Below are 16,095 nucleotides of genomic sequence, written 5' to 3' on the forward strand. Positions count from 1 at the left end.
TGTCCCCAGTATCCCCACTGCCACTCTCTTACTGGTCCCCAGTACACGTGGGGTCCTACCCTGCGGCTGCCAGTGTCCCCAGTGCCAGTCCCTTACTGGTCCCAGCACACCTGGAGCCAAGACCTTGGCACCTCCATAAATACCTGCAGCCCCCAGCATGCCCAGTGCCAATCCCTTACTGGTTCCCAGTGTCCCCAGTGACAGTTCCTTACTGGTCCCCAGTACACATGGGGTCCTACCCATGTGGCTCCCAGTATCCCCAGTGCCAGTCCCTTACTGGTCCCAGCACACCTGGAGCCAAGACCTTGGCACCTCCATAAATCCCTGTGGCCCCCAGCACACCCAGTGCCAGTCCCTTACTGGTCCCCAGTACACATGGTGTCCTACCCTGCAGCTCCCAGTATCCCCAGTGCCAGTCCCTTGATGGTTCCCAGTATCCCCAGTGCCAGTCCCTTACTGGTCCCCAGCACACGTGGGGTCCTACCCCTGCACCTCCCAGCATCCCGAGTACCAGTCCTTTACTGGTTCCCAGCACATGTGGGGTCCTACCCTGCAGCCCACAGTGTCCCCAGTGCCAGTCCCTTACTGGTCCCCAATGTCCCCAGTACCAGTCCCTTACTGGTCCCAGCATACCTGCAGCCATGACCTTGGCACCTCCATAAATCCCTGCAGCCCCCCGCACGCCCAGTGCCAGTCCCTTACTGGCCCCGGTACACATGGGGTCCTGCTCTGCAGCTCCCAGTGTCCCCAGTACCAGTCCCTTACTGGTCCCCAGTGTCCCCAGTGCCAGTCCCTTACTGGCCCCGGTACACATGGGGTCCTGCTCTGCAGCTCCCAGTATCTCCAGTACCAGTCCCTTACTGGTCCCCAGTGTCCCCAGTGTCAGTGCCTTACTGGTCCCCAGTACACATGGGGTTCTACCCTGCAGCTCCCAGTATCTCCAGTACCAGGCCCTTACTGGTTCCCAGTGTTCCCAGTGCCAGTCCCTTACTGATTCCCAGCACACCTGGAGTCGTGACCTTGGCACCTCCATAAATCCCTGTGGCTCCCAGCACGCCCAGCACCAGTCCTTTACTGGCCCCAGTACACGTGGAGTCCTATCCTGTGGCTCCCAGTGTGCCCAGTACCAGTTCCTTACTGGTCCCCAGTGTCCCCAGTGCCAGCCCCATACTGGTCCCAGCACAGCACCTCCATTTCAGGCTCGGGGCCTGCCGGTGACTCCAGGACCGGGCGTTATCCCCGGGACGGGCGGGCTGTTCCAGGACCCAGCGTTTTTCCCGGGCCGGGCACCTTTAAGACCCAGCGTTTTTCGCGGGACGGGCGGCTTTAGGACCCGGGTTTTTCCCGGACCGGGCACCTTTAAGACCCGGCCTTTTTCCCGGGCAGGGCGGATTTAGGACCCAGCATTCTCCCCGGGCCAAGCGGCTTTAGGAGCGCGGCGGCCCCGCCCGTGCACCTGCCCGGCAGGCGGGGACAGGTAGCGCAGGTGGCCCCGCCCCACCCGGACGCACCTGCGGCCCCGCAGCCGCTGTGGAGCCGGTGAGAAGGGAGGGGACGAGCCGGGGGTCCCGCTGGGAGCCCCCCTCTGCTCTAAGGGGGTCCCAGTGCAGAGCTCCTGCCGGGAAAGGGGGTCCCGGGGTCCCGGTGGGCAGCCCTCGCCCCAGGGAAAGGGGGTCCGGTGGTCCTGGGGGTCGTGGTGCAGCGCCCCTCTCTGCGGTAAGGGGGTCTGGGGTCCTGCTGCGAGGTCTTTGCCCCGGGGGAGGGGGTACGGGGGTCCCAGGGGTCCCGGTGCGGAGCCCCCACCATGGTAAGGGGGTTTGGGGGTCCTGGTGTGGACCCCTCCTCGCGGTAAGGGGGTCTGGGGTCCTGGTGTAGATCCACCCGTCGTGGTAAGGGAGTCTGGATGTCCTGGTGTGGAGCCCCCCACCATGGTAAGGGGCTCTGGAGGTCCCGGTGCGGAGCCCCCGGCCCGGGGGAAGGGAGAGCAGGGTGTCCTGGTGAGGGACCCTCCTGGACTTGGGTGCTCGGGGGTCCCGGTGCAGAGGCCCCTTTGTGCAGGGGGGTTCAGGTGGTCCTGGGATGGAGCCCCCCGGGCCGGGAGGTCCGGTCCCGAGGCTGTGGCGGTTCTGGGCAGGGCACTGGGAAGACCCGGCCCCCACAACCCCCAGGAGGTACCCCAGGATCCCCGGCGGGGCAGGGACCCTCACACACCCCGGGAGCGGCTCCGGGACCCTCTGGGCTCACCCACCTGGCGGGGAAGCCCGCCAGGATCCTGACCCTGTGAGCTCCCAGCACATGCAGTTCCTCCCGCTGGCGCTGAATCCCGCCGGGAGCGATCCCGCTGCACCCCAGCTCCCCGTCCCTGCCCCTCCCGGTGTCATCGTGGCTCGCTGCCACGTGGAGCCGGTGGCCGCCTCACCTGAGGCAGTGTGGGTGTCAATCCGCTTGTATTTTATTTATTTCCCTTTATTTCCTCCACGAGTGTATCTCTGTTTCTGCCTCTTCCCCACAATCCCTCCCTCCCACATCGCGGGGGACGCTCCTGGAATTCCCACTGAACTTTTTCCCCATTTCCCCCCTTTTTTCCTCTTCCCCCCCTTTTCCCCCCTTTTTTTCCCTTTTCATCCCCCCTTTTCCCCCTTCTTTTTTCCCTTTTTTCCCCCTTTTTCCCCTCTTGTTTTCCTTTTTTCCCCTTTTCCCCCTTTTCCGACCCCAATAGGCTCCCCTGGGTCATTTTAATGTTGTTTTCCCAGGGCGCAGGGCCAGCCCCGTGGCAATATGGGATTTTCGGGATGGGATGGAGCAGAATCCACCTGGGATTCGCAGGGCAGGTAGTGGAGGGCGCAGGTGCACCAGGAGCTCACGCTGGAGCTCCGTGCCAAATCCATCCCAGTCTTTCAGAGGGGAAATTTTTATTTCTATTCGGCTTTTTCGCCCTTTTTGGGAAGGGGTTGTGGCCCCCTGGGAGCGGCAGCTCTTGTTGTGCACAACCTGCGCCCCCCCGCACACCTGAGTGTCCCTCTGGTGTTAATTAGCACCGACACCTAACGAGCTTCATTAGCAACGTGGCATGAAGGAAGCTCAGAGTGGTGGGGTTGATGGAAATGGGTTTTTTTCCCCAAAATCCTTTTTTCCCCCCCTCTCTATTGTACAGCAGCGCCGTGCAATGAAAACCTCGGGGGTAGGAGTGAAGCGGAGCCACCTTCGCCCAGCTTGGGGCAGAAATTCCGAGGCAATGGCAGAGAACACCAGGGGATTTATGGGGTTTTTCCCCCCGATTCTGCTTTTCCGCGCTGGATGGGGCCGGGCGCTCTTGGCAGTGAAGCGTGGTCCAGCTTTGATCCTGCGGCGCTCAAAGCGGGGACCCCGGGACCCTCCTCCTCCCCAGCCCAAACCTCCTCGCCCTTGAAGTTGTGGCAGGTGCCCTTCCCCGCCCATTGCCGAGAGAATGAAAAGAAAAGGGGAAAAAGGAGCCGGGGGAAGGGGGGGGACCCCGAAGTGGAGGAGGAGGAGGAGATGGCCGTGAATGGATCCCGCCGGGCTCGTCCATGCTCCGGCGGCCGCGGCTCACAAAGAGGAGCCGCGGGAAGTTTGGGGGTGGTGGAAAGCTCAGAGCCTCCGGCGGATCCCGGGGCAAACTCGGGAGCTGGCGCCGAGCTCCCGGCGGCCGTGGCACCGGACACTGCCCCGGACACCGAACCTGCTGCTCCAGCTCCGCCGAACCCGGAGCGCTGCATGGTCTGCTCGAGTTTTCCTTCGCAGGCAGGAAAATGCCCAGGAAAAGGCTTTTTTTTCCCCGGCGGCCAAAAATATTTTGGCAAATTTTGGGCTGTATTTTAACTTGGCGGTGGCGGGGGGAGGCTGCAGCCTCCAAATCAGTCCCAGAAGAAACTTTTGGGGGGATCTCGTGTATGGTGATGGGGGTGGGTGGCGCATCCCCCGGCACTTTTTTAACCTGCACTTTTCCTGGTGTTTCAATTTCCGGATGGATTTAGGGGCTGGAAGTGCTGGGGGGATTGAATTTTACAGGTGTCACTTGTGCCAAACTTTATATTAATATATTGCTGATATTATTTTGCCATATTAATATATTACTAACATCGTACTGCAATATTGATATGTTAATATGTTGCTAATATTGCTTTACTATGTCGATATATTAATGTACTGTTTTGCTATTGTGTTATTATGTAATTATTTGTTTATTGTTATTATTATTTGGTCTAGTGGGAGGTTCCCGGCCCGGGGCAGAGGGTTGGACTGGATGATCTTTAAGGTCCTGAACAAAACTATTCCATGAGCTGATCATATTTATATATTCTATTTTAGGTACAATGTGATCTATTTTAAACACAATATATTATCTCTTCAGTGCAGTATTTCTGTTTTGACACCAAGGAGTTGCATCCAGGCTGGGAATTCACTGCAGGTGTTTCTCCTTCCCCCAGGTCACTGGAGCAAAGCAGGACACCGTGATGCACCCGCAGCCCCCACATTCCTGAACCCTCCAAAACCGCCCCGAACACCCCAAAATGAGGCTGTTCCGCCGCCGCTACAGCGCCTTGAAGGTGGCCTTGGCGGGCGCCGTCTTCGTCCTCTTCCTCTTCATCCTCCAGAAGGACGTGGGCAGCAAGGAGCCGGGCGAGGAGCCGTGGCTGCGGAACATCGTGCCGGGCAAGGGCCAGGTGCTGGACCTGATGCTGGGCGCCGTGCGGGACCTGCGGGACTCGATGCCGCGGCTGCAGATCGGGGCCCCGGAGCCGCCGCCGGAGCCGCTGCCCAGCGGCCGCTCCTGCCTGCCCGGCGTCTACACCGCGGCCGAGCTGCGGCCGCTGATGGAGAGGCCGCCCCAGGACCCCGCCAGCCCCGGCGCCGACGGAAAAGCCTTCAAGAAGGATCGCTGGACGCCCGAGGAGACGAAGGAGAAGGAGCGGGGCTATGAGAAGCATTGCTTCAACGCCTTCGCCAGCGACCGCATCTCCCTGCAGCGGGCTCTGGGCCCCGACAGCCGCCCCCCCGAGTGAGAGCCGGGCCCGAAAGCCCCTGGGACCACTCACTGGCTTAAAATGGCTCCTCACCCCTTCAGTCTGGCCACTCGCTCCCTTCAATCTGGCCACTAAGTCCCCTCAAATCTGGCCACTCACTCCCTCAAATCTGGCCACTCAACCTCTTCGGTCTAGCCACTTATTCCCTTCAACCTGGCCATTTACTCCCTTAAATTTCAGGGAAAGTTAAAACAGATTGGGGGCAGGATGTCACCCAGCACTGGCAGAGGATTGAATGCAGACAGAGCTAAAAAAAAAAAAAAGGAAATTATTTATTATTATTTCTCCCTAATTTTGGCCCCTTGGGGGCGGGTTTAGTGGCAGCAGGCTCTTTGTGTCTCCCTGTACCTGCTTGGTGGCTCCGGCGCCTCCCCGCCTTTCCCTCCTCTCTCGCCTTTATCCCAGCGGCTCCAGCGGTCAGACTTTTTCTTTTCTTAGCCGAGTGGAACAGCCTCGGACCCCGCTGGGGTCGGGGGCAGGGAAAGAGGGAAACTCCAGAGATTTCCCCGCCTGCCCTCGGCCAGGGGCTGCCGGATTAAAGCGGGGCCCGCGCGGAGGGGTGGGATGGGGGAGACATGGGGGGGAATTCGGGATGGAAAAAGCCTTGAAAGGGATGGAGGAATCCAGCCCCCCGCGCCGGCAGGCGATTATCCGTGCTTAGCAGGTGTGGCGGTGACAAAGGGGGGACACGGAGGCCGGCAATGGGACTCACTCAACCAAAATCAATGGGAATCAAAGCAGGGACGAGTCCAGAGGGGCCAGAGCTGCTCCCCTGCCGCTGTGGGGTTTGGTGGGGGGGGGGGATATCGGGGGTCTCTCCAGTCGTGCCTCCCCCTTCACTCCCCCATTCTGCCCCCCAGGTGCATCGATCAGAAGTTCAAGCGCTGCCCTCCCCTCCCCACCACCAGCGTGGTGATCGTGTTCCACAACGAGGCCTGGTCCACCCTGCTGCGCACGGTCTACAGCGTCCTGCACTCGTCCCCGGCCCGCCTGCTCCGAGAGGTCATCCTGGTGGACGATGCCAGCACGGACGGTGCGTGGGGGACACGGGGACAGGGGGGTGCAGGGAGCAGTGGGGTGTGGGTCAGAGGAGTTCAGGGAGCAGTGGGATGTGGGTCAGAGGAGTTCAGGGAGCACGGTGGAATGTGGGGTCAGAGAGATGGAGGAGTTGTGATGAGATGTGGGTCAGAGGGCTGCAGGGAGCAGTGGGGTGTGGGTCAGAAGGATGCGGGGCCAGAAGGATGTGGGAGTTGTGGTGAGATGTGGGGTCAGGGGGATGCAGGGAGCACAGTGGGATGTGTGCAGGGGTTGCGGCGGGATGTGGGTCAGAGGAGCACAAGGACCATGGTGAGATGCGGGGCCAGAGGGGTGCAGGAGTTGTGATGGCATGTGGATGCCAGAAGGATGCAGGAGTTGTGGTGGGATGTGGGGTCAGAGAGATGTAGGAGTCGTGGTGGGATGTGGATCAGAGGGATGCAGGGAGCATGGTGAAATGTGGGGCCAGAGAGGTGCAGGAGCTGTGGTGTGATGTGGGTCAGAAAGATGCAGGAGCCAGAAGGGTGCAGGAATTGTGATGGGATGTGGGTCAGAGGGATGTGGGCTGGAGAGGGATGCAGGGAGCATGGTGGGATGTGGGCCGGAGAGGGATGCAGGGAGCATGGTGGGATGTGGGTCAAAGGGATGCAGGAGCCCTGGTGGAAAGCAGGAGCCAGAGAGATGCAGGAGCCATGTGGGATGTGGATGCCAGAGGGAGTTAGGACAAGCCGTGGTGGGATGGGGGAGTGACAGGGATGCAGGAGCCACAGGGAGCTGTGAGGGACCAGTGAGGAGATTCAGGGGCCAGAGGGAAGCAGGATGTGGGATCAGCAGGATGCAGGGGACACCAAGCCCCTCTCCAAGCCTGGGAGCAGCAGCTCTGAGCCACTCACACTCCCAATATCCCGGGATCTCCCAGCAGCCGCTCCCCATTTCACATCCACCCCTGGGATTTTCCCTTCCCCAGCACCGCTGTTATCCCTGCCCTGGGGACAAATCAGGTGCCCCACAAACCTCCACCCTCAGCCAGCTGTAATCCTCGTTAATTAGCACTCAGAGCTAATTAACGCGGGGTTCAGTGTCGGGGCACTGGGAGGAGCGGACTCTGCCCTTGTCCCAGATAAATTCTCCCTTTCCACCCACGGGCTCCCGAGGAGCAGGAACCTCGTGGTGCCCCAGAGCTCGACTCCCACTGGGGCTGGATGTGGGATGGACTCGTATCCCCCTCCCAGGCCGCTTTTCTTAGGGTCCCAGCTCCCACTTGGCCATTCCTAGCTCCTGGCTTGGCTGCATCTGCCCAGAAATCCCGGGTTCCTCTGGTGACCCCTTTCCTCAGGAACAGCTTGGTCCTGGTGACACTTCAAGCACAGGGATGTGACCTCCTCACCCACCCTGCCAACCCCCAGTCCCTCTCTAGAGAGGGATTAGACAGGAGGGGGTTAGACCCTTACAAAACTAATTTTCTTTAGCCAAAAATACACTTGGGTTTGGGGCAAAGGCTCAGGTGTCCCTGAACCCAAACCCAACTGCAGAGTCTGAGCAGCAGGGGATGGGGATGGGATGGGATTTATGGGATCAATGGGATTTATAGGATGGGATTTGGGAGATGGGATGGGATTGATGGTATTGATGAGAGAGATGGGATTTGGCATGGGATGGGAGAGATGCAATTTGGAATGGGATTTATGGGATGGGACAAGATGGGATCAATGGGATTGATGGGATGGGATTTATGGGATCGATTTATGGGATTTGGGAGATGGGATGGGATTGATGGTATTGATGGGAGAGATGGGATTTATGGGATGGGATAAGATGGGATCAATGGGATTGGTGGGATGGATTTTATGGGATCAATGGGATTTATAGGATGGGATCTGGGAGATGGGATGGGGTGGGATGGGTTTGATGGTATTGATGGGATTTGGAATGGGATTTATGGGATGGGATAAAATGGGATCGATTGGATGGGGTCAATGGGATTGATGGGGCAGCAGGATGGGCTGGTGGGATGCAGGGACTGATGGCTTCAGGTGGTTTTCCCACCTGCAGAGTACCTGAAGGAGGAGCTGGATCGCTACGTGGAGCAGCTGCAGATCGTGCGCGTGGTGCGGCAGCGGGAGCGCAAGGGGCTCATCACGGCACGGCTGCTGGGGGCCAGCGTGGCCAGCGGGGAGGTGCTGACCTTCCTGGATGCCCACTGTGAGTTACCCCCCCGCGACACCCTGTGACACCAGGAGTGTCCTCCCCGTGTCTCCCTGTGGCACTGGGAGTGTCCCCCCTGTGACACCCCATGACACTGTGAGTGTCCCCCCATGATACCCTGTGACATCCTGTGAGTGTCCCCCCCATGACACCCTGTGGAACTGTGAGTGTCCCCCCATGATGCCCTGTGACACCCTGTGTGTCCCCACATGACACCCTGTGACACCGTGAGTGTACCCTCATGACACCCTGTGAGTGTCCCCCCATGACCCCCCGTGATGCCCTGTGACACTGTGAGTGTCCCCCCATGACACCCTGTGACACTGTGAGTGTCCCCCCATGACACCCCGTAGCACCCTGTGAGTGTCCCTCCTGTGGCACCCCATGGCACCATGAGAGTCCCCCCGTGACACCCTGTGACCCCATGAGTGTCCCCTCATGACACCCTGTCAGTGTCCCCCCGTGACACTCTGTGACACCCTATAGCACCGTGAGTGTCCCCCCATGGCCCCCTGTGGCACCGTGAGTGTCCCCTCATGACACCCTCTGAGTGTCACCCTGTGACCCCGTGACTGTCCCCCATGATATCCTGCGGCACCATGTGTGTCCCCTCATGACACCCTGTGAGTGTCCCCCCGTGACACCATGTGAATGTCCCCCCGTGTCACCCGTGCGTGCCCCGGGCGCTGTGGGTTCCCCCAGCCCCGCTCAGCCCTGCCCGTGTCCCAGGCGAGTGTTTCCATGGCTGGCTGGAGCCGCTCCTGTCGCGCATCGCCGAGGAGCCCACGGCCGTGGTGAGCCCCGACATCGCCACCATCGACCTCAACACCTTCGAGTTCTCCAAGCCCGTGCAGAACGGGAAGCAGCACAGCCGGGGCAACTTCGACTGGAGCCTGACCTTCGGCTGGGAGGTGGTTCCAGCGCGGGAGAGGCAGCGCAGGAAGGATGAGACCTTCCCCATCAAGTAAGCCCAGCACAGGATGCTTTATCCAGCTGGGTTTTCTCTTTTTCCCAGCAAATTGGTGTTTGTGACAGGGGTCTCAGGTTGAGGGAAGAGACGAGGATCAGACTCCATGTTTCAGAAGGCTTGATTTATTATTTTATTATATATATTACATTAAAACTATACTAAAAGAATAGAAGCAAGGATTTCATCAGAAGGCTAGCTAAGGATAGAATAGGAAAGAATTATAACAAAGGCTTGTGGCTCAGACTCTCTGTCTGAGCCAGCTGGGCTGTGATTGGCCATTAATTAGAAACATCCAACATGGGCCAATCACAGATCCACCTGTTGCATTTCACAGCAGCAGATAATCATTGCTTACATTTTGTTCCTGAGGCTTCTCAGCTTCTCAGGAGGAAAAATCCTAACGAAGGGATTTTCCATAAAAGATGTCTGCGACAGGTGTCCTCCTTGGTTTTGGTGCCTCTGGGTGGGCAGTGCTGCCCTTTTCCAGCAGGGTTCTCCCTTGGGATTTTGGCATGGGAGATGTCGGGAGTTTGTGCCCAAGCACGGTCAGAGCTTGGGGGGGTGGTGGAGGGCAAACCTCCCTTGGCGCCAAAATGGACCTTAGAGTCTCCTCCAGCTGCCTCTCGCTCCGGCATTTAGGATTTCATTGCTCTCACTCCCATTAAGGATTTAATTGCTGTCTTTGCCTTCTCGCCCTCGGTGCCCGGGTGCCCCCGCGCAGAACAGGTCACCTGTGGATCAGGCTGTGCCAAAATCCCCTCTCTTATCCCTCTGTTTGACATGCAGACAGAGCCTGGGTGGTTTTCCCACCTCTCCCTGTGCCCCCACTGGGAGACACCGGACACCCGGCCCCACCCCGGCCGCGGGGCTGGCTTTGTGCTCGGGTCACCTGGGCGACGCTCCTGTCCCCATAAAGGCCCCTTTCACCTCCAGCCGGGCGCTTGGCTCCCGCCGCTGCCTCGTCTCCAGCAGCTCAGCGAGTCCTTGGCGTTTATTATTTTTCCTGAATAAAAGCGAGGTTCTGTTCCAGCCTCAGATGGAAAAGATTAGGGAAGCGGGAGGAGGGATTGGGGCACTGAGCTCTGACCTCCTCCTCTTTTTGGCGACAGGTTTTTGGTAACAATATCCTCTTTTCACTTTGAATCCAGCTGGCAGCGAGGCTCCTCCATGTCACGCTGTCACCTCTGTCCCCTCCCAGCAGTCCAGCCAAAGCCACCACAGCTGGATGGAGGGGGACTCTGATTTCCCAAAACTCAGATTTCTGCTCTTTGACTTGTGTTTTACCCCTTCTTTTCCCCCTGCAGGTCCCCGACCTTCGCAGGTGGCCTCTTTGCCATCTCCAGGTCCTACTTTGAGCACATCGGCTCCTACGACGACCAGATGGAGATTTGGGGGGGTGAGAACGTGGAAATGTCCTTCAGGGTAAGTATGGGGGTCCACCTTCTGAGGGCACCTCCAGGGAGCTCCCTGTTGGGGGGCCCGGGGGCCGGACCCCCCACCTCAGGTGTGGCTTCCCCGCAGGTGTGGCAGTGCGGGGGACAGGTGGAGATCATCCCCTGCTCCGTCGTGGGCCACGTGTTCCGCTCCAAGAGCCCCCACACCTTCCCCAAGGGCACCCAGGTGATCTCCCGGAACCAGGTGCGCCTGGCCGAGGTCTGGATGGACGACTACAAGGAGATCTTCTACCGCCGCAACCAGCAAGCCTCCCAGATGGCCAGAGAGGTATTGGGGGCTGCTGCTGCTTCTGCTGGGAGGGTGTCTCAGTTTGGAAAGACAGGTGCCTGCTAAGGAGGGCAGGAGCCTCCCCTGAAATGGAGAATGTAAACCCTCCCTACCCCTTTAAATTGCTATAAATTTTAAATTAAGAGCTCTCAGGCAACAAATATGGGAGCAGGAAATAACAGTTCTTTAATAGGGAAGAAAATTAAAGGATAAAATAAACAATGCATTACACTAGAACAACACTGACAGAGTCAGAACCCAACCTGACACCCTGTGGGTCAGGGTGTTGGCAGCAGTCCCATTGGAATTGTGGCTCAGCCCTCCTGCAGTGTCAGGGGTGGTTCTGTTGGAGCAAGGGGGTTCTGGAGAAGGGTGAAGTCTTCCTCTGAAGATCCAGTGGGAAGGAGAGGCACCTGCTGCTCCTCTGGGGAATCCAGTGGAGAAGCCGTGCTGGTGTTCCAGAATCTCCAGATTATATCTGGGTAGCAATGCTTGGCTCCTCCCTCTGGGTTCACATCTCCCAATGGGATGCTGTAGCTCTTATCAGCCATGCAGGGACATTCAATGGCTGTTATCAGCAGATATCCCCTCCCGAGGGAGGAGTGATTGTGGAAGAGATAAGGAAAAACTGCCCACTTGACAAAAGACAAGTGCCACCCAGATTATAATAGAATACATCTTGCCTTGCAATCTGGGACAGAGGGCTGGTCCTGCTGGGAGCTCCACCTGAGCAGCAGGAGCAGGTGGGAGATCAGGCAGGTGGACACAAATAACCAAAAGCTTTTTTTTTTTTCTTTCCCTCTCTAACCAGAATGTTTCCCAGTAGGAAAACATTGGAGTTTATCAATTGTTTCTTGTTTCCTAATGATTTTTTTTCAACACCAATATCATAAAGCAGGGCACCCCTGAGGTAGGGAGTAATTGGTACCTGACTCCATTGATTCAGAAGGCTGAACAATTGCTTTATTAAAACTCTATTTATTACATTATACTATACTATATTAAAGAGATAATGTACTATACAAAATATACATACTAAAGAAAGATTCGTGAATGACTGAGACAACCAGGACACAGCTTTGAGTGATTGCCTAAGGAATCAAAACAATCCTCAGTAGAATCCAACTGACAAATCACGTCAGGTAATCTTCCTAACACATTCCACAAGTGCAAAAAAACAGGAGCAGCAAGCTGAGATAAGAATTGTTTCCTCTTCTTTTCTCTGTGCTTCTCCAGGAAAAAAAACATGGGAGAGAGAATTGTCTCTCTCTGTTCAGAAAATGTGAATGCACCAAAACTTCTTATTTTCTTTTTTCAATACCAGAACTTCTTATTCTTCGCCAAAAGATCTCCAAGCTCTTGGTGGAGCCTGTGGGTACCTGCCAGATGTCCCCCCCACCTTGTCTGAGTGCTGGTCACACCTGGAGGGATGATGAAAAAGCTGGGGGTGACTCCAGCTCTGAGCCCCAACCTGGAAAGGGTTTTTTTGGCGATTTTCCCTATTGTTTTTGGAAGTGAATTTAATTTTCGCCCCGATTTCATTTTTTAGAAGACGTTTGGTGACATCACAGAGCGGCGCAGGCTGCGGGAGCGGCTGCACTGCAGGAATTTCACCTGGTACCTGCAGAACGTCTACCCCGAGATGTTCGTGCCCGACCTGACCCCGACGTTCTACGGAGCGGTGAGTGCCGGGAGCGGCCGGAGCTCCGCCCTGCGCCGGGAACGGCCAGGGGAGCACCCAGAGGGTGGGTTTGGGGGCTTTGAATTGAACTGGGGAGCTGGTGCTGCCATGTCTGTCGCCCTGTCTGTCTGTCACTGCTCACCGTGTCTGTCTGTCACCTCATCTGTCACCGGCTGGCGGGGCCGGTTTGGGCTCCGGCCGAGCTGGAATCCGGCAGAGCTGGTTTGGGGTGACTCCCGGGGTGGGGAATCCGTGGGGATGTGGACTTGGGTTAAATTCGGGGGAAGAGCTGAGAACTTCCTTGAGTCCCAAACACCGTCCTGGTACAGGGAGGGCTGGAAAAACTGAGCTGGGGATGGGGTGGGATGGGATGGGATGGGGAGCTCCATCTCCATCCCGAGGGAATCTAGGCACAGGTGGGAGGCAGGACCCCATCTCCAGCCCCCCATCCACAGGGAAATGGAGACAGGTGGGATGTGAAGGGCTGGCTCCGTCCCTGAGGGAGCTGGGGACAGCAGGGCACGGAGCTCTGGCTGCGTCCCCGAGGAACTGAGGGCAGGCAGAATGAGGGGCTGCAGCTTCATCCCTGAGGATGGGATTCCCCTCAGGCAGGAAAAGCCTTTTCCCTCAAGCTGGGTGCTGGATCCTGAGTCTACCCCTCCTCAGCCAGGGCGATGTGACAGCAGCTGGCATGGCCAGCACCCAGCCCAGCGACAGCCGGGTGACAGCCATGTGCTGGGTGGGTGCTGGCTCCCATCCAACTTTTAATTCACCTTCATTTCCTGAAACCTCCGCCCGGTGCCTTTCCCTTTGCTCCGCGTGCCGGAGGTGATGGCTCGGGCGTTCCTCATGTCCTGGAAAGGACACAGGACCCGGAGCCGGCTCTGGATGCCGGGATGGTGTGTGCACAGCGATAACCCAGAGCCCTGCACGGCCAAACCCGAGCCGGTCCCACCCTGGCTCCTCTGAGCCCTTCTTTCCTCCACTCTCCCAGACCTTTTCCTCATTCCTGCCCCTTTTTCCCCCTACCCTGTCTTTTTACCCGTCTTTCCTCCCTCTCCTCCCCTCCACACCCCCGTTCCCATCGCCTTTCCCTGCCCTCTTTCCCCCATCTCTTTCCCCCATCTCTTTCCCCTCTTTCCCCCCCCATCATCTCTTCCCCCCCCCATCATCTCTTTTTCCCCCCTATCATCTCTTTTTTCCCCCATCTCTTTCCCTCTCCTTTTGTTTTTCTCCCCTCTCCTTTTCCTACCACCATCTCTTTTCCCCCATCTCTTTTTCCTCCCCTTTCCCTCTCCTTTTTCTCCCTCCTTTTTCTCCCCTCTCCTTTTCCCCCCACCACCTCTTTTCCCCTCCCAACTCCTCTCTTCCCCTCACACAGATCAAAAACGAGGGCACCAAGAGCTGCCTGGACGTCGGGGAGAACAACCACGGCGGCAAACCTCTCATCATGTACCCCTGCCACGGGCTGGGGGGCAACCAGGTGCGCCCCCCGAACCACCCCCATCATTTCCCCTTCTCCCAGCCCCCGGTTTTCCCCCGGGGCGCGGCGGTGACGGCTCCGTTGTCTCTCCCCGCAGTACTTTGAGTACACGAGCCAGCGGGAGCTGCGCCACAACATCGGCAAGGAGCTGTGCCTGCGCGGGGCCGCGGGCACGGCCGAGCTGGGCGAGTGCCAGTTCCGAGGGAAGCCCGGCCGGGTGCCCGCCAGCGAGGAGTGGGACCTGGCGCAGGTGAGGAGCCCCCAGTTCACAGTGAGCTGCGAGCTCATGGATGTGCATCGATTATTAGCCTGTTGGTTAGGGCATATAGCTGTTAACTACAGTATCATGGGATCACAGCCCATCTGTCCAGTAAATTGGAAGGTCCTAGCTTAATTAAAGCATTTAGGGGATGCAGGGTAATGGCCCGCGGACTTTAGCAGAAACTAAGAGTGTTTAAGTCTTGTTTAAGGCTTTGAAGGCCTTCGGTTTAGGTAATCCTAAATTTCTTAGACAATGGTAAGGGGTCCTTCCCATTAGACAATGGTAAGAGGTCCCTACCATAGGCAATGGTAAGGGGTCCCTACCATTAGGCAATGGTAATCGCCCCAGGGCACGGAGCGGCCCCTCCGGTGCTGTTTCCCCTCGCTCACACCCCGCTCTCGCTCACGGTTTGCCTTGTTTCTCGGCAGAACCGGCTGATCAAGAACTTGGCCTCGGGGATGTGTCTGACGGCCCGGGGGAAGCACCCGGCGCTCGTTCCCTGCGACCTCACGGACCCGCATCAGCTCTGGTCCTTCACCTAAACGGGAGGGGAGCCCCCGGCCGCGCTCAGGAAACCAGGATCCAAAAAAACTCCCTTGTTCGCTTTAATTTAAGAAGTGAAAGCCTTAAATATGCTGCATTTCGTGGTTGCCTTGAACGGAATCCCGCGCCTTTGGGAGCCAGGTTCGGCCGGGGGCGCCCCAGGGACCCCGAAACGCAGCGGCGGTGGCAGGGATGCTCCTGCCGATGCTCCTCGGGAGCCGCTGCTCATCCTCCCCATCCCGGCTCCAGCCAGACCCTCTTCAGGCTTTAAAAACGTGGATGCGCCTCCCCGGATGGGGAATCTGGGCGGGAAAATCCGGCGAGGAGGAGGATGGTGACCGTAGGGTTGCTTCCGTCGAGGGCGAATCGGGGCTTGCGGTGGCCGCTGGCGGGCAATGGGAGAAGTTGGGATCTGTGCCTTAGGAATCATGTGGATTTGGAGGGGGGAGGAAGTTAGATTCTTGCTTTTACTATTGTTATTATTAAATGATGATGATTCCTGGGTGCGATTCTGCTTGTGCTGAGCAGGAGGAGTTTTCCCTGGATGGCACGAGAGAATCCTTCTGAACGGGATCCTGGGTGCCACATCTCCTCTCTTCCAGATTTTTTGTCTATCCCAACTTGTGTAGCTGTCACTTTTGTTGCCATATCATTTACAGTGGGGAAAAATCCTCCTGGACATGGCAGAAGTGGGGAGAACCTGTCCTAGACACTGAACCTCAAATAAAGAGATGATTTATTTTACACAAATCCTGTCTCTGGCCATTCTGAGCTCCCAACGCTCCTCACACATTGTATCCTTCACAATTCTCGTTCTAGGAACTCCCTATTTAGCCCAAAATGAGTGTACAGCCCTTTGTGCCACAGCTGGGGGATCAGCTTTGCCCTGGGGTGTCCCTGTGTGGGGCAGAGCCGTTGCCACTGTCCCTCGCCTTCTGCCCTTGGTGCTGATAGAACAAACATGGGATTATCTGGAGATGGTGTTCCTGTGAAATTTCGTGTTTTTCTTGGAGATAAGGGCAGAACTGCAGCAGGTGCTTTTGATTTCCATCACTTTTTTTGACCTGGTTGACCCCATGACCGCTGTGATCCCAAATCAAAGAGCCTGTGCCTTGAGGGCCAATGTTCCTCACCAAAACAATCTCCATT

General features: G+C 57.6%; 1 protein-coding gene across 1 annotated transcript; it reads left to right on the top strand.

The window, feature by feature from the left end:
• The first annotated feature begins 4,532 nt into the window (after positions 1-4,532).
• On the top strand, positions 4,533-14,945 carry GALNT6 (polypeptide N-acetylgalactosaminyltransferase 6). Its single transcript, XM_054295212.1, has 10 exons — positions 4,533-5,020; positions 5,906-6,078; positions 8,133-8,282; positions 9,015-9,249; positions 10,560-10,677; positions 10,777-10,977; positions 12,527-12,658; positions 14,040-14,141; positions 14,239-14,391; positions 14,832-14,945. The coding sequence occupies exons 1-10, from the start codon at positions 4,533-4,535 to the stop codon at positions 14,943-14,945; spliced, it is 1,866 nt and encodes a 621-aa protein (XP_054151187.1).
• Positions 14,946-16,095: the final 1,150 nt, after the last annotated feature.

Source organism: Melozone crissalis, unplaced genomic scaffold (assembly GCF_028551555.1).
Source record: "Melozone crissalis strain CALT ecotype California unplaced genomic scaffold, PUWL_Pcris_2 ptg000537l_1, whole genome shotgun sequence".
Taxonomy (NCBI): domain Eukaryota; kingdom Metazoa; phylum Chordata; class Aves; order Passeriformes; family Passerellidae; genus Melozone; species Melozone crissalis.